At 47.2% G+C, this 22621-nt stretch overlaps 1 protein-coding gene across 2 annotated transcripts in view; it reads left to right on the top strand.

Annotated features, from left to right (window-relative positions):
• Window positions 1–20972, top strand: part of LOC115102090 (fibulin-2-like) — a 48870-nt gene extending 27898 nt beyond the window's left edge. Inside the window, exons 5-16 of one of the 2 annotated variants that reach the window (XM_029621658.2) lie at window positions 635–845; window positions 2293–2517; window positions 3898–4002; window positions 4738–4839; window positions 10805–10933; window positions 14513–14650; window positions 15292–15435; window positions 15575–15703; window positions 16890–17015; window positions 17634–17879; window positions 18007–18130; window positions 18738–20972. In XM_029621658.2, the coding sequence (XP_029477518.2) occupies window positions 635–845; window positions 2293–2517; window positions 3898–4002; window positions 4738–4839; window positions 10805–10933; window positions 14513–14650; window positions 15292–15435; window positions 15575–15703; window positions 16890–17015; window positions 17634–17879; window positions 18007–18130; window positions 18738–19095 (2037 nt within the window). In that variant the 3' untranslated portion in view covers window positions 19096–20972. The remainder of the gene's footprint in view (window positions 1–634; window positions 846–2292; window positions 2518–3897; window positions 4003–4737; window positions 4840–10804; window positions 10934–14512; window positions 14651–15291; window positions 15436–15574; window positions 15704–16889; window positions 17016–17633; window positions 17880–18006; window positions 18131–18737) is intronic. The other variant, XM_065005321.1, reaches the window with a different exon arrangement.
• Window positions 20973–22621: the final 1649 nt, after the last annotated feature.

The following is a 22621-nucleotide window of genomic DNA, read 5'->3' as shown; positions in this document are numbered from 1 at the left end:
GTCCTTCAGTGACTCAATTACCTCTTATTCAATTTAGACAACTCAGAGAGGGAGGACCATGTTTGTGGTCAAGGTTCCCACAGATTTATGAGCTTCACGCTCATGAAACGAGGCTGCAGTACTGCAGGATATGTCTCAGGCTATTTTCACCATCCTGCCAAGATCAATAGCTTGGACACTGGTATTTTGAAAGCAGTGATATTTGATATTTCTGGAAACATTTTGCTATGTAGCTCAAGGTCTGTTATTGATGTCAGTGAGAGTCAAATCATTCTGATGTAGTGTGGAGATGTAGTGTATTAGCCCAGATTTCCAGAGCCATTCATCTGCCATCAGACCTGTCTTCCAGGAAGTACCCAGAGCGCCCAGAACAGTAGGGGGGCATTATATACTCAAGGCCTTGGTCTAATGTTAAATATTGTCTTTCACCACCCCACCATGGGCCCTACATAACTTAAGTCATAAAATACTTCTGTACAGCCACACTATATCACAGTGGTCACGATTTCAGTGTTATGTTTCTCCTCCATGTAGCCTGAACAACATCCTGCTGCGCACTAAGACAGAGAAAGAGAAGAAAGACACTTGATATGGTAGATATAGCAGTCTGATGTTGAATCTGTCCACCCAACAGGAGTGTTGTAGCTGCTGCTCTCTGGGGCTGAGGTTCCGTAGGGAGGGCCACCGCTGTGAGGCCCACCAGTACCTGGGCTACCCCTGCAGCCATGTCTTCCTCACCTGCTGTGAGGGAGAGGAGGAGGTGGCGAGAGAGGAGGGGGAGGGAGATGGCTTGCACACCCTCAGAGAGAGGCCTGTGCTTGACCCGACCGCAGTGCCAAAGAGAGGTAGTGTCACATACCTGAGCACACACACACACACACACACACACACACACACACACACACACACACACACACACCACTGTCCTGCCAACACACTACACACACCACTGCCCTGACAACACAATACACATACCACTGTCCTGCCAACACACTACACACACCACTGTCCTGCCAACACAATACATACACCGCTGTCCTGCCAACACAAACCACTGTCCTGCCAACCCACACCACTGTCCTGCCAACACAATACACATACCACTATCCTGCCAACACAATACACATACCACTGTCCTGCCAACACAATACACATACCACTATCCTGCCAACACACTACACAAACCACTGTCCTGCCAACACACTACACACACACCTGTCCTGCCAACACACTACACACACCACTGTCCTGCCAACACAATACACATACCACTATCCTGCCAACACACTACACAAACCACTGTCCTGCCAATACACTACACACACCACTGTCCTGCCAACACAAACCACTGTCTTGCCAACACAATACATACACTGCTGTCCTGCCAACACACTACATACACCACTGTCCTGCCAACACACTACACACACCACTGTCCTGCCAACACACTACACACACCACTGTCCTGCCAACACACTACACACACCACTGTCCTGCCAACACACTACACACACCACTGTCCTGCCAACACACTACACACAACACTGTTCTGCCAACCAACACACTACACACACCACTGTCCTGCCAACACACTACACACACCACTGTCCTAACAACACACACCACTGTCCTGCCAACACACTACACACACCACTGTCCTGCCAACACACTACACACACCACTGTCCTGCCAACACACTACACACACCACTGTCCTGCCAACACACTACACACACCACTGTCCTGCCAACACACTACACACACCACTGCCCTGCCAACACACTACACACACCACTGCCCTGCCAACACACTACACACACCACTGTCCTAACAACACACACCACTGCCCTGCCAACACAATACATATACCGCTGTTCTGCCGACATACTACACACACCACTGTCCTGCCAACACACTACACACACCAGTGTCCTGTCAAAGAAAGGCACAGAGTTAAACAAAAGAGAGGCTTTGAAGTGGAATCTCCCCACTTTGTGCACCTCACTGCCCTGCCAGAGTGAGGATGGGAACTGCTATAGACCCCTCTATGAGAGATACAAATCAAATCAAATTGTATTTGTCACATGCGCCGGTGTAGACCAGGTGTAGACCTTGCAATGAAAAGCTTACTTACCATCCCTTAACCAACAATGCAGTTTTAAGAAATAAGATACAGTTCCAGATATGTGTTCTCTTGTACTGCCTTGGTTACCTTCTGCTTTACTTGACTCTATTATACTGTATAACATAAAGGTTAGGCTATTAGTGACAGCTCTCTCTCCTTTTCCTGTAGTGTCAGACAGTCCGTTCCCTAAAGAGGCCTTCTCCATCGGGGAGGAGGAGGAGCAGGAGAGGGAGAACACGGTGGAGGGCCCTCCTGAGATGGAGGATGTAGATGAGTGCCAGGTTTACCAGGGAACACTATGCCACCACAGATGTATCAACACCCCTGGCTCCTTCAGGTGTGCCTGCTACCCTGGCTATGTACTGCAGAAGGACGCGGTCAGCTGTGTGCCAGGTAAAGGAAAACTACTCTTAGGTTGTTAGAGTATGTCAGACCATGCACTGTACACTACTCCACAATACTGTATGTGCAAGACCACATAGCTATTAGCCTGGTTGCCTGTCTGTTTGGGCCTTGAATAACGGCACACAGTAGCCTTAATTGGCAATACGATGACAAGTTGGATAAAAACAGATTGGCTCCCAGGCTAATAACTAAAGTATAGAACAGTTATGTTTAACTACATAAAACCAGTGAAGGATGACTGATTCCAGAGTGTAGTACCTTTGTGCCAAACCATTCTTCACAGCCACTCTCTCAACAGTATGATTAACAGCCTTCTGTGTTTTCAGACTCCTGCCAGACTCTATCTGTCCATATTTGTCCACACTTCTGACAGCATATGATTTTCCTTGCTTCCTGTCTCTGATTCAGACTGATAATTGTTATTCAGATCTCATTTCTACATTTTTTATTGTAATTTCTTTGTGTACTTTTTACCCCTTTTTATCCCCAATGGGTAGTTACAGTCTTGTCCTATCGCTGCGACTCCCGTGCGGACTTAGGAGAAGTGAAGGTCAAGAGCCATGTGTCCTCCGAAACACGACCCCGCCAAGCTGCACTGCTTCTTGACACCCTGCTCGCTTAACCCGGAAGCCAGCCGCACCAATGTGTCAGAGGAAACCCTGTGCAGCTGGCGACCGGGGCCAGCGTGCATGCGCCCGGCCGCCACAAGGAGTCGCTAGAGCGTGATGGGACAAGGACATCCCAGCTGGCCAAACCCTCCCTAACCCGGACGACGCTGGGCCAATTGTGCGCCTCCTCATATGTCTCCTGGTCGCGGCCGGCTGCGACACAGCCTGGGATCGAACCCGGATCTGTAGTGACACCTCTAGCACTGATCAGTGCCATAGACCGCTGCGCCACCCGGGAGGCCCCCAGATCTCATACTGTTTTGATAAAGCCTTTCTTCACAGTTCAGTAGCCTTCAGTAGCCTTCATACATTTAGACTAGTAAATACAGTATGTTCAGGTATTTCCAACCTACTCTAGGCTACTGTAAGTGTGCCATACATTTATCGAATGGGGCTTTCACCAGCACAAGCCTGTCTCAACAGGAATCTAATGTGAGACCTACTTTACAGAAAGGTGCAGTGAGTCTGCAGGCTGATAAAAACACAGGTTTGTCTGCAGGCCAAGCCTTTTCCTGTCGTGCCTCAACTCTCTAAGGGAACTTTCATCTGTGCCCTGTTGCCGCCTAGCCTCATATCTGTGGATAAATTGAAGGCATTTCACAGCTCTCTCTTTAACCACCAAGACAGGATGACTGGGCGGTTTGTTGGTTATACTGTTTAATTAGTACTTTCCGTGATGAGTTTATTTCTGTTTTCACAGAGACGGTAGATGAAGAGAACAAGTTGAGAGAGGATGACAGGCCAGAGGTTGAGGTTACCTCCACCGCACCCTCCACCACTCCAACCTCTGTTAACCCCTGTGAGGGTGGGTAGAACCTGACAGTAGGCCAGAGTGGTGCCTATCTACTGTAGACCTGGCAGACCACATGAACTGTGTTTTCATACCTTAAAATCAGTCATTAGTCTTGATAGAAGAACCCAAATGCATGTCTGGAATCAGTGTGTGGAAGGAGTCCCATTATGATGGCGCGACAGCATTAGAGGAACCATAGTGGAACAGAATATTTGGTACGGAATAGAAAGGTAAATGAAGACACCCATTAGTACCCTAAGAGCACCCTTCTAGTATAATTCATGTCACATTCCTTCACATGACAGATGTTTCCTCCTTCAGTTAAATACTTGAACCGCCTTTGTCCATTTTAGTTATGTTTGACCCATTGTACTTCTAAATGTCACATACAAGTTTTAAGATTGCATCAAAGGCCACAAAGCTCCTGTGTGTATTGCGAAGTATCCAGCCATCCCCATGTAGTCCAGCATAGTATGTTAGTGGGGGTCTCCTCAGGGTGTGTGTGTTTGGCTCCATAATTCCAGGGTGGGGATCCCGTTCCATTGGGACGCAGGAGGAAATACAATCCGAACAGGTCAGGGGTCAAAGTGGAAACAGGAAATGAGTACACAGGGATACAGTAAATCACACAGAGGTTATATAACACACACACAGGGCTGGCCCCCTGTGACGTATGTCACCTTGACTACTGTTGTGTTGTGGTGTGTTTTGGTGTGATGTTGAGCTGTGTTGTGACCCTCTGAGCAGGAAATGGCCTCTGTATGCAACAGTGCTCCTCAGTGGCTGGTAGACCTGGCTGCTCATGTTTCCCTGGATTCTCTCTGATGGCTGACGGACAATCCTGTGAAGGTAAGAAAAAACAAACACACGCACACACACACACACACGCACGCACACACACACCAGCTCAGTATTTCAGCAGTTCCAGTCGTGCAGAGTCTCTGAATGGCTGTCACTGACTCCAGTCTCTCCTCAGTCTCCCCCCAGTGCCCCTGGAGCAGAGTAGAGCTGCTCTCTGTGTACCAGATTAGACACGGCCATCGTAATTGTTTAAAGCTATTCTAATAAATGCAACAGTTGGACAATGAATGAAGATATTGACTGAATTATAGCTCAAAAAAACATTGAATTGGCACGGACATAATGAATGGAATTCCGGTGTTAAATGTTTTGTCAAATGTCACTTTTTTTCTTATAATGCACTCATATATACCTTACCAGTCACAACTTTGGACACATCTACTCATTCCAGGGTTTTTATTTATTTTGAGTATTTTCTACATTGTAGAGTAATAGTGAAGATATTAAAACTATGAAATAACACATATGGAATCATGTAGTAACCAAAAAAGTGTTAAACAAATCAAAATATATTTCATATTTGAGATTCTTAAAATAAGCCACCCTTTGCCTTGATGACAGCTTTGCTCACTCTTGGCATTCTCTCAACCAGCTTCATGAGGAATGCTTTTCCAACAGTCTTGAAGGAGTTCTGAGCACTTGTTGGGTGCTTTTCTTTCACTCTGCGGTCCAACTCATCCCAAACCATCTCAATTGGTTTGAGGTCGGGTGATTGTGGAGGCCAAATCATCTGATGCAGCACTCCATCACTCTCCTTCTTGGTCAAATAGCCCTTACACAGCCTGGAGTTGTGTTGAGTCATTGTCCTGTTGGAAAACAAATTATGTTTGTGTTTGATGTATTTGATACCATTCTACTCATCCTGCTCCAGCCATTACCATAAACCCATCCTCCCCAATTAGGTGCCACCAACCTCATGTGACTTTAAAATGAAATGTGCCTTATTTGCATATACACTGGGTGTATTTGTATACAATAATACATGAATATAAAGGAGTGGGCTGCAACCACCAAAAACGTGTCTCTAGGCCTACCTGCGCTCTACTGCCTCGCTAATTATTAATTACCATTGTTATCATGTTCTCTTGCCTGATTCAACAAGTGTGTCAAGAAGGATACCCATGTAATTTAAAATCACAACTCTTGCCTCTAGATTACACCTATGTAAGAATATTGTTCATTGACTACAGCTCAGCATTCAACACCATAGTACCCTCCAAGCTCATCATTAAGCTTTAGTACCCCTCCCTGTGCAACTGGGTCCTGGACATCCTGACCGGACGCCCCCAGGTGATGAAGGTAGGGAACAACATCCCCACTTCGCTGATCCTCAACACTAGTGCCCCACAAGGGTGCGTACATAGCAAACTCCTGTACTCCCTGTTCATCCATGACTGTGTGGCCATGCACGCCTCCAACTTAATCATCAGGTTTGCGGACTACACGACAGTAGTAGGCTTGATTACCAACAACGACGAGACGGCCTACAGGGAGGAGGTGAGGGCCCTTGGAGTGTGGTGTCAGGAAAACAACCTCTCACTCAACGTCAACAAAACAAAGGAGATGATCGTGGACTTCAGGAAACAGCAGAGGGAGCACCCCCCTATCCACATCGACGGGACAGTAGTGGAGAAGGTGGAAAGTTTTAAGTTCCTCGGCATACACATCACAGAGAAACTGAAATGGTCCACCCACAGAGACAGCGTGGTGAAGAAGGCGCAACAGCGCCTCTTCAACCTCAGGAGGCTGAGGAAATTTGTTTTGTCACCTAAAACCTCACAAACTTTTACAGATGCATTATCGAGAGCATCCTGTCGGGCAGTATCACCGCCTGGTATGGCAACTGCACCGCCCATAACCGTAAGGCTCTCCAGAGGGTAGTGAGGTCTGCCTAACACATCACCGGGGGCAAACTACCTGTCTTCCAGGACACCTACAGCACCAGATGTCACAGGAAGGCCAAAAATATCATCAAGGACAACAGCCACTGCCTGTTCACCCTGCTATCATCCAGAAGATGCATTAAAGCTGGTACCGAGAGACTGAAAAACAGCTTCTATCTCAAGGCAATCAGACTGCTATAGAGCCATTACTAACACAGAGAGGCTGCTGCCTACATACTGACTTGAAATCATTGGCCACTTTAATAAATGGATCACTAGTCACTTTAATAATATTTACATATATTGCCTTTCTCATCACATATGTATATACTGTATCTTATATATACCATCTATTGCATCTTGCCTATGCTGCTCGGTCATTACTCATCCATATATTTATATGTATACATTCTTATTTCATCCCTTTACTTAGATTTGTGTATATTAGGTCGTTTTTGTGGAATTGTTAGATTACATGTTAGATATTACTACACTGTCGGAACTAGAAGCACAAGCATTTCGTGACACTCGCAATAACGTCTGCTAACCATGTGTATGTGACCAATAAAATCTGCTAACCATGTGAATGTGACCAATAACATATGCTAACCATGTGTGTGACCAATAACATCTGCTAACCATGTGTATGTGACCAATAACATCTGCTAACCATGTGTATGTGACCAATAACATCTGCTAACGATGTGAATGTGACCAATAACATCTGTTAATCATGTGTGTGACCAATAACATCTGCTAACCATGTGTATGTGACCAATAACATGTGCTAATCATGTGAATGTGACCAATAACATCTGCTAACCATGTGTGTGACCAATAACATCTGCTAACCATGTGTATGTGACCAATAACATATGCTAACCATGTGTATGTGACCAATAACATCTGCTAACCATGTGTATGTGACCAATAAAATCTGCTAACCATGTGTATGTGACCAATAACATCTGCTAACCATGTGTATGTGACCAATAACATCTGCTAACCATGTGTATGTGACCAATAACATCTGCTAACCATGTGTATGTGACCAATAACATCTGCTAACCATGTGTATGTGACCAATAACATCTGCTAACCATGTGTATGTGACCAATAACATCTGTTAATCATGTGTGTGACCAATAACATCTGCTAACCATGTGTATGTGACCAATAACATCTGCTAACCATGTGTATGTGACCAATAACATATGCTAACCATGTGTATGTGACCAATAACATCTGCTAACCATGTGTATGTGACCAATAACATCTGCTAACCATGTGTATGTGACCAATAACATCTGCTAACCATGTGTATGTGACCAATAACATATGCTAACCATGTGTATGTGACCAATAACATCTGCTAACCATGTGTATGTGACCAATAACATCTGCTAACCATGTGTATGTGACCAATAACATCTGCTAACCATGTGTATGTGACCAATAACATCTGTTAACCATGTGTGTGACCAATAACATCTGCTAACCATGTGTATGTGACCAATAACATCTGCTAACCATGTGTATGTGACCAATAAAATCTGCTAACCATGTGTATGTGACCAATAACATCTGCTAACCATGTGTATGTGACCAATAACATCTGCTAACCATGTGTATGTGACCAATAACATCTGCTAACCATGTGTATGTGACCAATAACATCTGCTAACCATGTGTATGTGACCAATAACATCTGCTAACCATGTGTATGTGACCAATAACATCTGCTAACCATGTGTATGTGACCAATAACATCTGCTAACCATGTGTATGTGACCAATAACATCTGCTAACCATGTGTATGTGACCAATAACATCTGCTAACCATGTGTATGTGACCAATAACATCTGCTAACCATGTGTATGTGACCAATAACATCTGCTAACCATGTGTATGTGACCAATAACATCTGCTAACCATGTGTATGTGACCAATAACATCTGTTAACCATGTGTGTGACCAATAACATCTGCTAACCATGTGTATGTGACCAATAACATCTGCTAACCATGTGTATGTGACCAGTAAACTGTGATGTGAGATCAGACATAATATCACTATCATCCCAGTTTTCCTGTTTGGAAAGATGCTTTTATTTCAGCGCATCTAATTTGTAAACATTTAAACTTTATTAAAACATACCTTTTTTTCAATTGCACAAACATCAACACCCAGAAAAATAAAGTTATCTTTCTTCTCTTTCTTGTGAGGTAACTGCTGAGACGATGCGTTAAATCCCAGACGAAACGTTTGTGTTTTTATAGAGGCAACAGAATGCCTATGTATTCCATTGAGCCCATTTCAGCCATTACCAGAGCGTGTTTGGCAGGTCATTACAAAGGTTTCCCTGGTCATTACATTAACGGGAACACACTAACAGGTCATTACATTAACGGGAACACACTAACAGGTCATTACATTAACGGGAACACACTAACAGGTCATTACATTAACGGGAACACACTAACAGGTCATTACATTAACGGGAACACACTAACAGGTCATTATATTAACGGGAACACACTAACAGGTCATTATATTAACGGAAACACACTAACAGGTCATTATATTAACGGGAACATACTAACAGGTCATTACATTAACGGGAACACACTAACAGGTCATTACATTAACGGGAACACACTAATGAAACAAGCAAGAGTTGGAAAGAGTCACCAGAGTAAAATGAAAGCAATCAATCCAGATTTAAGTGACAAGTGGATTTTACACTCCTCAAACACAGGACATGGAAAGGTCCTCAGGTGGGCAGAGCATTCATGCACATTGCTGACCAGAGGACTAATTCCCTTTCTCACAGTGACATTGGAGGCGAAGACACCAGGCTGCAGACTAACAGAGCCTTATACTTGGAGGCAGGCTCCACTATGTGATTAAATGTGTTTCTATCTTTGTGATCTCACACTGTCCCTACAGTACTACACGCCACACACGTCTACTAGTTGACACAATATGGGATTGCATGGTTGTTACCATGAAGCTGATTAGTGAGCTACTGTATCTGTTTAAGTCATCTCGTAGAAAGCATATGTTACGCCACCCTTGTTAGAGATTGCTCGGATTCCATATTGAAGGGATAAGCCATCGCTTCTAGCAGACTGAGACTTCCTGCTTGGTGGCAGTGGATTGTTCTGTTGTGACATGGTGGTGCAGTGTTTTGACAGATCTCTCATTGTGTGAGACTTACACCCTGTGGCTGTGCCCCCAATCCCTTCCCTCTGTGGAGGCCAGGCTGCTTAATCTATTTGGGACTGCCCCTGTGTTACACCATGAATTTAACAGGACTAGGGGCGACTAGGGTATTCCAATGTGTTTACGTTCCCCTCTATTTCTCACTTACTCTGATGTACCCTTTCCATCCCATTCCCCTCTCTCTCCATCTTGTCTCATGCTTTCATTCTCCCTTTTTGCTTTTGTATCTCCCCTCCTACACTCTTGGTTTCTCTCTCGATGTCTGTCTTGGTGTCTCCCTTGGTATCTATATCGGTGTCTCTCTCGGTGTCTGTATTGGTTTCTTTCTCGGTGTCTCCCTTGGTATCTCTCTCTGTGTCTCTCTCGGTTTCACCCTTGTTTTCACCCTTGGTGTCTCTCTTGGTGTCTCTCTCGGTGTCTGTCTTGGTTTCTCTCTCGGTGTCTGTCTTGGTGTCTCTCTCGGTGTCTCTCTCGGTTTCACCCTTGGTTTCACTCTTGGTGTCTCTCTCGGTTTCACCCTTGGTGTCTTTCTCGGTGTCTCTTGGTGTCTCTCTCGGTTTCACCCTTGGTGTCTTTCTCGGTGTCTCTTGGTGTCTCTCTCGGTGTCTCTCTCTGTGTCTCTCTCTGTGTCTCTCTCGGTTTCACCCTTGGTTTCTCTCTCGGTGTCTGTCTTGGTTTCTTGGTTTCTCTCTCGGTGTCTGTCTTGGTTTCTCTCTCTGTGTCTCTCTCGGTGTCTCTCGGTTTCACCCTTGGTTTCACTCTTGGTTTCTCTCTCGGTGTCTCTCTTGGTGTCTCTCTCGTTGTCTCTCTTGGTTTCTCTCCACCTCTCTCTCCTTTCACACAGATATCAATGAGTGTTTGATGTCCACTCATACCTGTCAGATGAATGAGAGATGTGTGAACACGGCTGGTAGTTTTCTGTGTCAGATCACCTGTTCTCTGGGTTACCAGATCAACAACGACGTCTGTGAAGGTATGGAGACAGAACAGTAGCTGCAAACTGTACAACACCCAAATCATTCACTCTCCAGTAGACCCATGTATAGTTGTAACTAGTAGCAACACAACAACTGGTGTGTATTAATTTGACCTTTCACAATGTGAGGAAAGCACATTGTAAAACTAAACAATCACAGTTGCCACCCATGGGAGTGACTACGAGTCAGAGATTGGGAGCTGCCGATTAGATCTTGAACCATGCTTCATGTAAGCTACAGTACAGTAATGACACCATTTTTTAACTGGCCACACGAACAAGTCTATTTGATGCTGAATATGATTATAAACAAGATATTAGCATTAGGTTTTGCCTGCTATGAAAATCTCACTTGACTTGTGTTTATGTCGGTGGAGAATGTACAATGCTCCAACCCAAAAAGAAACCTCACAGCCTTCATCATTATTTCCATTGCCCACACTTGGCAGAATACGCTAACTGTGGGCTCTTATCCACAGCCAGTGTGCTCTGAGATAGAGCTATGAGATGAGCAAGTTGTTAAAGTCCTGTTGTTGACTACTGGAAGGAAATCGAGAGAGAGATGGGTCTCAGCTGCTCTGGTAGAGGGTGTTAGAGTAGGGACTACAGCTGCTCTGGTAGAGGGTGTTAGAGTAGGGACTACAGCTGCTCTGGTAGAGGGTGTTAGAGTAGGGACTACGGCTGCTCTGGTAGAGGGTGTTAGAGTAGGGACTACAGCTGCTCTGGTAGAGGGTGTTAGAGTAGGGACTACAGCTGCTCTGGTAGAGGGTGTTAGAGTAGGGACTACAGCTGCTCTGGTAGAGGGTGTTAGAGTAGGGACTACAGCTGCTCTGGTAGAGGGTGTTAGAGTAGGGACTACAGCTGCTCTGGTAGAGGGTGTTAGAGTAGGGACTACAGCTGCTCTGGTAGAGGGTGTTAGAGTAGGGACTACAGCTGCTCTGGTAGAGGGTGTTAGAGTAGGGACTACAGCTGCTCTGGTAGAGGGTGTTAGAGTAGGGACTACAGCTGCTCTGGTAGAGGGTGTTAGAGTAGGGACTACAGCTGCTCTGGTAGAGGGTGTTAGAGTAGGGACTACAGCTGCTCTGGTAGAGGGTGTTAGAGTAGGGACTACAGCTGCTCTGGTAGAGGGTGTTAGAGAAGGGACTACAGCTGCTCTGGTAGAGGGTGTTAGAGTAGGGACTACAGCTGCTCTGGTAGAGGGTGTTAGAGTAGGGACTACAGCTGCTCTGGTAGAGGGTGTTAGAGTAGGGACTACAGCTGCTCTGGTAGAGGGTGTTAGAGTAGGGACTACAGCTGCTCTGGTAGAGGGTGTTAGAGTAGGGACTACAGCTGCTCTGGTAGAGGGTGTTAGAGTAGGGACTACAGCTGCTCTGGTAGAGGGTGTTAGAGTAGGGACTACAGCTGCTCTGGTAGAGGGTGTTAGAGTAGGGACTACAGCTGCTCTGGTAGAGGGTGTTAGAGTAGGGACTACAGCTACTCTGGTAGAGGGTGTTAGAGTAGGGACTACAGCTGCTCTGGTAGAGGATGTTAGAGTAGGGACTACAGCTGCTCTGTTAGAGGGTGTTAGAGTAGGGACTACAGCTGCTCTGATAGAGGGTGTTAGAGTAGGGACTACAGCTGCTCTGGTAGAGGGTGTTAGAGTAGGGACTACAGCTGCTCTGGTAGAGGGTGTTAGAGTAGGGACTACAGCTGCTCTGGTAGAGGGTGTTAGAGTAGGGACTACAGCTGCTCTGGTAGAGGGTGTTAGAGTAGGGACTACAGCTGCTCTGTTAGAGGGTGTTAGAGTAGGGACTACAGCTGCTCTGGTAGAGGGTGTTAGAGTAGGGACTACAGCTGCTCTGGTAGAGGGTGTTAGAGTAGGGACTACAGCTGCTCTGGTAGAGGGTGTTAGAGTAGGGACTACAGCTGCTCTGGTAGAGGGTGTTAGAGTAGGGACTACAGCTGCTCTGGTAGAGGATGTTAGAGTAGGGACTACAGCTGCTCTGGTAGAGGGTGTTAGAGTAGGGACTACAGCTGCTCTGTTAGAGGGTGTTAGAGTAGGGACTACAGCTGCTCTGGTAGAAGGTGTTAGAGTAGGGACTACAGCTGCTCTGGTAGAAGGTGTTAGAGTAGGGACTACAGCTGCTCTGTTAGAGGGTGTTAGAGTAGGGACTACAGCTGCTCTGGGCTTCAACGGAAATGAAACTCGCACAGCAGTGAGTCAACCAAATGAGTATTTAAACACGGTGCTCATAACTGCTGCCACTTCTGTCGGCTGGTTGGAGTGTGGGATGGAGACTGTGTTGTTATGTTTCTACTCCTCTTTCAATTCCCTGCCCAATTACTTCACATCAATTAAACTCCCCTCTCATCGACTGAAGTCCCCTCCCCTCCTACATCTTACAAAGCAAATTCTCTCCTCACTGCTTACTCCATGAGTTGATTGTCTTCCCCAATTTCTTATCCAATAATTGCTGTCCTTGCTTGGGTAGAGTGAACTCCCTCGCCTCTGTGAGGTTGTCGAGCCAGCTCCCTCCTTGATTTGTCATGAGCCAATTACCTTCCTATAGTATTGCTTTGACTGCGACTGAGCACCCTGCCAATCTCTCACACGTTTATTCCTGTCCCTGACCGCGGTCTCTCTCTGTCTCAGTATGTCTGGGTCTGTCAGAGCTTCACTCAGTCCTGTGCCAGCCGTGCCAAGACCAGGATTGTCTTAATGTGCTAGTTGAAGCCCTGCCCTTCCCAGGGGCCAAGCTGAGGCTTTAACATGGTACATAGCGTATGATGTCCCTACAGGGATCATAGAGCCTCACAGACGTACAGTACATGTGGCTTCATGCACAGAGGAAGACACACACACACACTTGTTTTCTGCATGCACACACACACACACACACACACACACACACACACAGAGAAGTTCACTCTCTAAGCCCTGTTTATGACAGATGTGATTTCTCTGCAGTGACAAGGCTGTGTACAACAGCAGATGTGTCAGGATGATTGACATCAGGGGAATCCCAGTGTAGACAGGTGAAAGAGCTGTAAGGAGCTCTGCTCTGGGTGAACTCACTGCTCTCTACTGTCACAGATACAAGCACCAGAGAATAGGAAGACTAATGCACATAACTATGGTCTGACAGGCTGGCTCATTGGAGGTGATTCATCATGGAGAAATAAGAAGCTGTATCTGTTGTTGTGCTAATGTAATGAGGAGGATTGGTGGGGGAAACATTCCTAGGATCCTCTCTGAAGTTGGAGAATTAACCTTTTTACTGTTGATTGTTTTCTTTAAAGGGGAAGGAGAGTGTATAAATAGATCTATGTGAAATGATTTATCTGCTAATTTAGGGGTGCTCTAGCTGCTGTCTCAAAGCCACAGTAACACAGTGACACCCAGTGGTTACAGTAGACATTACACTCTAACAGGCTTGCAACATATGAGTGTTACTTCTCTAAGCAACTTAATGGGATTACAATAGATTGATTACAAACTGACAATAGATCACCAACCAAACATGTTTTTACATAATTTGTCATACATTAGATTTAATTTCTAATATGCATCCTGCTTATTCCTGTCTCTGTTTGCAGATGTTGATGAGTGTTTTCAGGGGACTCATAACTGTGGGCCAGGCTTTGAGTGTGTGAACAGTGAGGGCTCGTTCAGGTGTAATGCCAAACCTCGCTGCTCCATGGGCTTCACACAGGACACACATGGAAACTGCATTGGTAAGAGGGGCTGTCGGGACTAACTGGGCTGGGCAGACCTGGGCCACTGTTAACAAGAGTAATAGTATGAATGTAACATTATGAATATAACTATAACAGTGTGTCAATATAAATGTAAAGGTATACCCAGACCCGGTATAGAGGGGTTGAATGCCACACAGGAGGGGGGTCAGAGGGGAGCAGAGTGGGCAGCAGTGGGGTGGATGAAAGCCAACCTTCCTCCAGTCAGTACATTCTGATACTGAGGAATGAGCCTGGGGGACAGGAACTGGGGCATGTCGAGGCAGTTCTGAACCACTGAAAAACAGTCAAAGGCAGGGTTAGAAGATGAGAAAATAGAGGGAAACACACACCAAAATGATCCCAGGGAATGGGAGTGTATGATGTATGTCTGCCTCTGAGTAACACAGTGTGACTAACTGGCTGACATCTCTCTCGGACTCTGTCCTCCTGTGGTCCTCTGTTCTTCCTTTTCTATCTTCCCTTCTCAAACTGTCCCTCCCTCCCTCTTGTCTCCAACCCTCTCTCTTCCCTCGGTGTACATCCTTCCTCTCTCCTACCTCCCTACCTCCCTCCTGCTGTCTCCAACCTTGTGTCTATCCGCCCTCTCTCCTCCCTCCATCGCCCTCTCCATCCATCAGACATAGATGAATGTGGTGTCGTGGGCCAGCCCTGCAGTCCAGGCTTTAACTGTATCAACACTGTGGGATCCTACAGCTGCCAGAGGAAGATCATAATGTGTAGCCGGGGTTACCATGCCAGCCCAGACGGAGCCAGATGCATAGGTAAGAGGAGGAGAGGTATACAGATCTGTGGAGTTTTCATTTCCATGGTTAATACCATCAACAAGTCTTTAATAGAGATGGTTGACATTGAGCCACAGTACCCACTCTGTATCTTTCCTCTCTACCTTCCTGTGTCCAGATGTGGATGAGTGTCAGAGCGCTCTTCACCGCTGTGGGGAGGGACAGATCTGCCACAACCTGCCCGGCTCCTACCGCTGTGACTGCCAGACGGGCTACCAGTACGACATGTTCAGGAAGACTTGTGTGGGTAGGTACTGTGTGGTCTACTGACCTCAAGAGAAGAAGCTCTCCCTTTAACTTTTTTATTTAAATACAAATCTCTGTCAGAGTAGTTCTGGGTGGTTTTGGTAGGCTAGTAGTAAGTCTCCTGCTGCAGTAAGTCTCCTGCGGCAGCTCTCTCCTGCTGCAGCTCTCTCCTGCTGCAGTAAGTCTCTTAGGCAGCTCTCTCCTGCTACAGTAAGTCTCCTGCTGCAGTTCTCTCCTGCTGCAGTTAGTCTCCCATGCAGCTCTCTCCTGCTGCAGTTAGTCTCCCAGGTAGCTCTCTCCTGCTGCAGTTAGTCTCCCATGCAGCTCTCTCCTGCTGCAGTTAGTCTCCCAGGTAGCTCTCTCCTGCTGCAGTTAGTCTCCCATGCATCTCTCTCCTGCTGCAGTTAGTCTCCCAGGTAGCTCTCTCCTGCTGCAGTTAGTCTCCCAGGTAGCTCTCTCCTGCTGCAGTTAGTCTCCCAGGCAGTTCTCTCCTGCTGCAGTTAGTCTCCCATGCAGCTCTCTCCTGCTGCAGTTAGTCTCCCATGCAGCTCTCTCCTGCTGCAGTTAGTCTCCCAGGCAGCTCTCTCCAGCTGCAGTTAGTCTCCCAGGCAGCTCTTTCCTGCTGCAATTAGTCTCCCATGCAGCTCTCTCCTGCTGCAGTTAGTCTCCCATGCAGCTCTCTCCTGCTGCAGTTAGTCTCCCATGCAGCTCTCTCCTGCTGCAGTTAGTCTCCCAGGCAGCTCTCTCCTGCTGCAGTCTTAACTCCTGCTGCTCTGCTCCTCTGGGTTGCAGTCAGTCAGTCAGTCAGTCAGCCAGCCAGCCAGCCACTTCAGAGGACTGTGTGCTGATTCACTGGTATGTGACTTTAATAATAATGAACTCCAGTGGAGTGTTTTGACTTATCAGCAGGCAGCTGGCCCTTCCACTTCCAACCCCTATTCACACACATACACTAAGGATGTGCACACACATACATGCATATGTTTTGTATACACACATTCTCTCTCTCTCTCTCTCTCTCTCTCTCTCTCTCTCTCTCTCTCTCTCTCTCTCTCACACACACACACACACATATTATCTCTCTCTCTCTCTCTCTCTCTCTCACACACACACACACACACACACACACACACACACACACACACACACACACACACACACACACTCTCTCCCCCCACTCTCTTTAGATGTGAATGAGTGTTGGCGCTACCCTGGCCGCCTTTGTGCCCAGACCTGTGAGAACACCCCGGGATCCTATCAGTGTTCCTGCACCGCTGGGTTCAGCTTATCCAGGGATGGCAAGAACTGTGAAGGTCTGTCTGTCTGTCTGTCTGTCTGTCTGTCTGTCTGTCTGTCTGTCTGTCTGTCTGTCTGTCTGTCTGTCTGTCTGTCTGTCTGTCTGTCTGTCTGTCTGTCTGTCTGTGTGTCTGTGTGTCTGTCTGTGTGTGTGTCTGTGTGTGTGTCTGTGTGTCTGTGTGTCTGTCTGTGTGTGTGTCTGTGTGTGTGTCTGTGTGTGTGTCTGTGTGTGTGTCTGTGTGTGTGTGTGTGTGTGTGTGTGTGTGTGTGTGTGTGTCTGTCTGTGTGTGTGTCTGTGTGTGTCTGTCTGTGTGTGTGTCTGTGTGTGTGTGTGTGTGTGTGTGTGTGTGTGTGTGTGTGTGTGTGTGTGTGTCTGTGTGTGTGTGTCTGTCTGTGTGTGTGTCTGTGTGTGTGTGTGTGTGTGTGTCTGTGTGTGTGTCCTGCAACACCCCCAGCAGGACAGAGAAGGCTTTTGTTCCCCCGTCACACCTCTAGAGGACTGTAAGATTTGACTGATAGGACAGTAGTGGATGTTGGTGGAGAGACAGAGACACAGACATATGTTGCATTCTGTGGTGTCATGGACGTCATGGCATTGTTTTAGGAGTCTTTTTCCATCTTTGAATGTCTTACAGATGTGAATGAGTGTCTAACCAACCCCTGCAGTCAGGAGTGTGCCAACATCTATGGCTCCTACCAGTGTTACTGCAGACAGGGCTCCTACCTACGGGAGGATGGACACACCTGTGAAGACATTGATGAGTGTGCCCAGAGCATTGGCCACCTGTGTTCCTTTAAGTGTGTCAACGTCCCAGGGAGCTACCAGTGTGCCTGTCCCGAGTACGGTTACACCATGTCTCCCAACGGACGCTCCTGCAGAGGTGAGGAGACACTGATACACACATTACATACACACACACACACACACACACACACACACACACACACACACACACACACACACACACACACACATTAACTCTGAGCTGACTATGGTTTGGGTTACAGACATAGACGAGTGTACCATCGGGGCCCATAACTGTTCCTTGGCTGAGACCTGCTACAACATCCAGGGAGGCTTTCGTTGTCTGTCCTTCAATTGTCCACAGAACTACCGCAAATCCTCTGACATGTAAGTGACTGTATCTCTACTAATCCGATATCCCAGGACTCCTTGGAAAAGAGAGGAACTACAGTTGAATTGAAGACTTGTAATCTTTTGTGTTGTTGGAAAAGTTCAAACAACAATGAATGGACATTTTCAGAGGTATTTTCATGTTGTCCTCTGGGGCTGGAAAACTGTGCTCTCTTGATTTTCTCAAAGTTCAAAGTTCTTTAGAGGTTTTTCTCCAACTAGTGGAGTGTACGCGGGAAGGAACAATGTTTCCCTTGAGGGGAATGTGTCAGTCTGGGTAATCAAAGCTGTGAAACAGAAAGGCCACAGTGGACACAGAGGCCATGATAGATCAGCTAGGATTCAGAAGAGCTGTCTGGGATTGGCTTTATTTCTCCTCTATCTTATTCTGAAATGACCTGGAAAAACAGTCAAGTTTTGCCTATATGATTCTGCCCATTTGACTGTTATTATTTATGATGTGTTGATTCCATGACTGACTGACTGACTGACTATCTGGCTCATGTTTTGACTGTTCTCATTCTGTGAGTCTGTCTTTTTCATTCTTTTCACTCTGATTAATATAGTTTTGAAATTCTGGCTCTCTCATTGGCTGGTCCTCTAGGCGCTGTGAACGACAGAGCTGCCCCAACTTGCTGGACTGTCAGAACTCTCCTCTCAGGATCACCTACTACCACTTGAGCTTCCAGACCAACATCGTCATCCCTGCCCAGATCTTCCGCATCGGCCCTTCCCCCGCCTACTCCGGGGACAACGTCATCATCAGCATCACCCAGGGCAACTTGGAGAACTACTTTAGCACGCGGAAGCTGAACGCCTACACTGGCGCGGTGTACATGCACAGGCAGGTGCATGAGCCACGGGACTTCCTGATTGACGTGGAGATGAAGCTGTGGAGACAGGGCACCTTCACTACGTTTCTGGCCCGGATCTATGTCTTCATCACGACCAACTCACTCTAACAGACTGGCCCCCAGCCTTACCCTACTTCCACCCCTGTCCCACCCCCCCAATGGACAGCCCATCCCCTTCTATCCCCCTAGCTCTACCCCTCAATGGACAGCCCATCCCCTTCTATCCCCCTAGCTCTATCCCTCAATGGACAGCCCTACCCCTCAATGGACAGTCCATCCCCTTCTATCCCCCTAGCTCTACCCCTCAATGGACAGCCCATCCCCTATCCCCCTAGCTCTACCCCTCAATGGACAGCCCATCCCCTTCTATCCTCCTAGCTCTACCCCTCAATGGACAGCCCATCGCCTTCTATCCCCTAGCCCTACCCCTCAATGGACAGCCCATCCCCTTCTATCCCCCTAGCCCTACCCCTCAATGGACAGCCCATCCCCTTCTATCCTCCTAGCTCTACCCCTCAATGGACAGCCCATCGCCTTCTATCCCCTAGCCCTACCCCTCAATGGACAGCCCATCCCCTTCTATCCCCTAGCCCTACCCCTCAATGGACAGCCCATCCCCTTCTATCCTCCTAGCTCTACCCCTCAATGGACAGCCCATCGCCTTCTATCCCCCTAGCCCTACCCCTCAATGGACAGCCCATCCCCTTCTATCCCCCTAGCCCTACCCCTCAATGGACAGCCCATCCCCTTCTATCCTCCTAGCTCTACCCCTCAATGGACAGCCCATCCCCTTCTATCCTCCTAGCTCTACCCCTCAATGGACAGCCCATCCCCTTCTATATAGATCTAACACTAGTTTTTCCAGTGTAGAGAATGGCTCTCTAACCCCAGTTAACCCAATTCAGCTTATCAACCAGCTAATTATTAGAATCAGGTGTGCTTGGGGTTGGAAGGAAAACATACAGGATGGTAGCTCTCCAGGAACAGGGTTGGAGATCCCGGGCATTAGCTTGTGGTTGTCTTTAACCCACTAAGACAGGTTGTGTCAGGGCCTCAATCCAAATTCTCTCTTTTCTATCTCCCTTAAGCTGCTGTTCCTTTCTATCCTCTTGAAGAATGTTGTACCACTATGCTAATTTAATATCACAGTATATTATGACATGTATTTGTACTTACTGTATGTATTATTCAGACACATTAGATATGACTGGATGTATCATATTTTGTTCCGCTATTTTCATAAGCTGCAAATAATTTTTAGTAAAAATGAAAACTACACAAACTGTTTGATGTTCCGTGTCTACAATATGACCTATAACAGTAGCTATACCCGATGAACAGATTCAAATGAAATACAAGGCATGTTTTTTTTTACACATAAAGTCCAACTTAAGAAAAGTATTCAATTGAATTGACTTAAATTTAGTGCTACTCCTGTCTATGTTCGCACAGTATAAGTGAACCCAGAAGTGGTTCCAATGTTAGCACCATGTCAGAACATGTTATACTGTTAATATACATGCTTATTTACATACCTTTTTCACACCTCCCTAGTGAGATCACACCGTGAGAGAGGTCTTTATTTACACTAGCTTACCGACAATATCAAATATAAAGAACACATGTTTTATGATGACTAATCAAAAGCAGGGCTATTATCATAGTGTGAAATGCCTGTAATAAAAGCCTATTATCTTATGTATAATAATATAATGAATCACCGTATGAAGCAGATGATTTTAAAGTAGCTGTCCAGTGTTTCCAGATTTCTATGAATAATTCATTACAATATGAGTGAATGTTTTTTTTTACCCCAACTCTGATATTGTAGCACTTGTTGAAAGAGTAACATCTCCATCTACAGGATATAGTGTGCTCAACACTCATGATTTAGTTCTACGCCATTGCTGCAAGGCTGGAATTCAATCCAACTCACAATGGCAATGTAAAAGATGTGTCATAAAGTCTTGGGTTTTGAGCCAAAACAGGTTGTTTATTTTTTTCACAATCAAATGGTTTGTTACTAAACCAATTCGTACAACGTGTTACACATTTGTTGTGGTTAAGATCTTGTTCAATCTCTTTAAGTGTATGTTGACTGTAACGGCGTTCTTCGTTTGTGGAAAGAGAGTCGGACCGAAATACAGCGTGTTGGTTACTCATGTTACTTTAATGAAAGAAAACGTGGTACATGAAATAACTCATACTATGAAAACAACAAACAGAACGTGAAACCTAAATACAGCCTATCTGGTGAACTACACAGAGACAGGAACAAACACCCACGAAATACCAAGCGAAACTCAGGCTGCCTAAATACGGTTCCCAATCAGAGACAACGAAAGCACCTGACTCTAATTGAGAATCGCCTCAGGCAGCCAAGCCTATACCACACCCCTAATCAGCCGCAATCCCAAATAATACAAACCCCAATACGAAACATAACATATAAACCCATGTCACACCCTGGCCTACCCAAACATATGAAAAAAACACAAAATACAATGACCAAGGCGTGACAGAACCTCCCCCCTAAGGTGCGGACTCCCGGACGCACCTCAAGAGCATAGGGAGGGTCCGGGTGGGTGTCTGTCCATGGTGGCGGCTCCGGATCGGGACGTGGACCCCACTCCATTAATGTCCTTGTCCCTCCCCTTCGCGTCCTGGGATAATCCACCCTCTCCGCCGACCATGGCCTAATAGTCCTCACCCAGATCCCCACATAACTGAGGAGCAGCTCGTGACTGAGGGGCATCTCGGGACAGAGGGGCATCTCGGGACAGAGGGGCATCTCGGGACAGAGGGGCATCTCGGGACAGAGGGGCATCTCGGGACAGAGGGGCATCTCGGGACAGAGGGGCATCTCGGGACAGAGGGGCATCTCGGGACAGAGGGGCAGCTCGGAACTGAGGGGAAGCCCGGGACCGAGGGGAAGCCCGGGACCGAGGGGAAGCCCGGGACCGAGGGGATGCCCGGGACCGAGGGGAAGCCCGGGACCGGGGAAGCCCGGGACTGAGGGGAAGCCCGGGACTGAGAGGAATCCCAGTACTGAGAGGAAGCTCAGTACTGAGATGAAGCTCAGACAGGTAGTAGGCTCCGGTAAATCCTGGCTGGCTGGCGGAACTGGAAGATTCTGGTTGTCTGGCAGATCTGGAAGAGACTGGTTGTCTGGCAGATCTGGAAGAGACTGGTTGTCTGGCAGATCTGGAAGAGACTGGTTGTCTGGCAGATCTGGAAGAGACTGGTTGTCTGGCAGATCTGGAAGAGACTGGTTGTCTGGCAGATCTGGAAGAGACTGGTTGTCTGGCGGATCCTGGCAGACTGGCGACGCTGGGCAGACTGGCGACGCTGGGCAGACTGGCGACGCTGGGCAGACTGGGAGCACTGGCGGCGCTGGGCAGACTGGGAGCACTGGCGGCGCTGGGCAGACGGGGAGCACTGGCGGCGCTGGGCAGACGGGGAGCACTGGCGGCGCTGGGCAGACGGGGAGCACTGGCGGCGCTGGGCAGACTGACAGCTCTGGCTGCTTCATGCAGACTGACAGCACTTGGCAGACTGACAGCTCTCTGCAGACTGACAGCTCAGGCTGCTCCGAACAGGCAGGAGGCTCCGGCAGCGCAGGAGAGGATACAGG

The sequence above is a fragment of the Oncorhynchus nerka genome, linkage group LG20, assembly GCF_034236695.1.
Source record: "Oncorhynchus nerka isolate Pitt River linkage group LG20, Oner_Uvic_2.0, whole genome shotgun sequence".
Taxonomy (NCBI): domain Eukaryota; kingdom Metazoa; phylum Chordata; class Actinopteri; order Salmoniformes; family Salmonidae; genus Oncorhynchus; species Oncorhynchus nerka.
The sequence above is the reverse complement of the archived record's forward strand: the minus strand, read 5'-3'. Positions and strand labels throughout refer to the sequence as shown.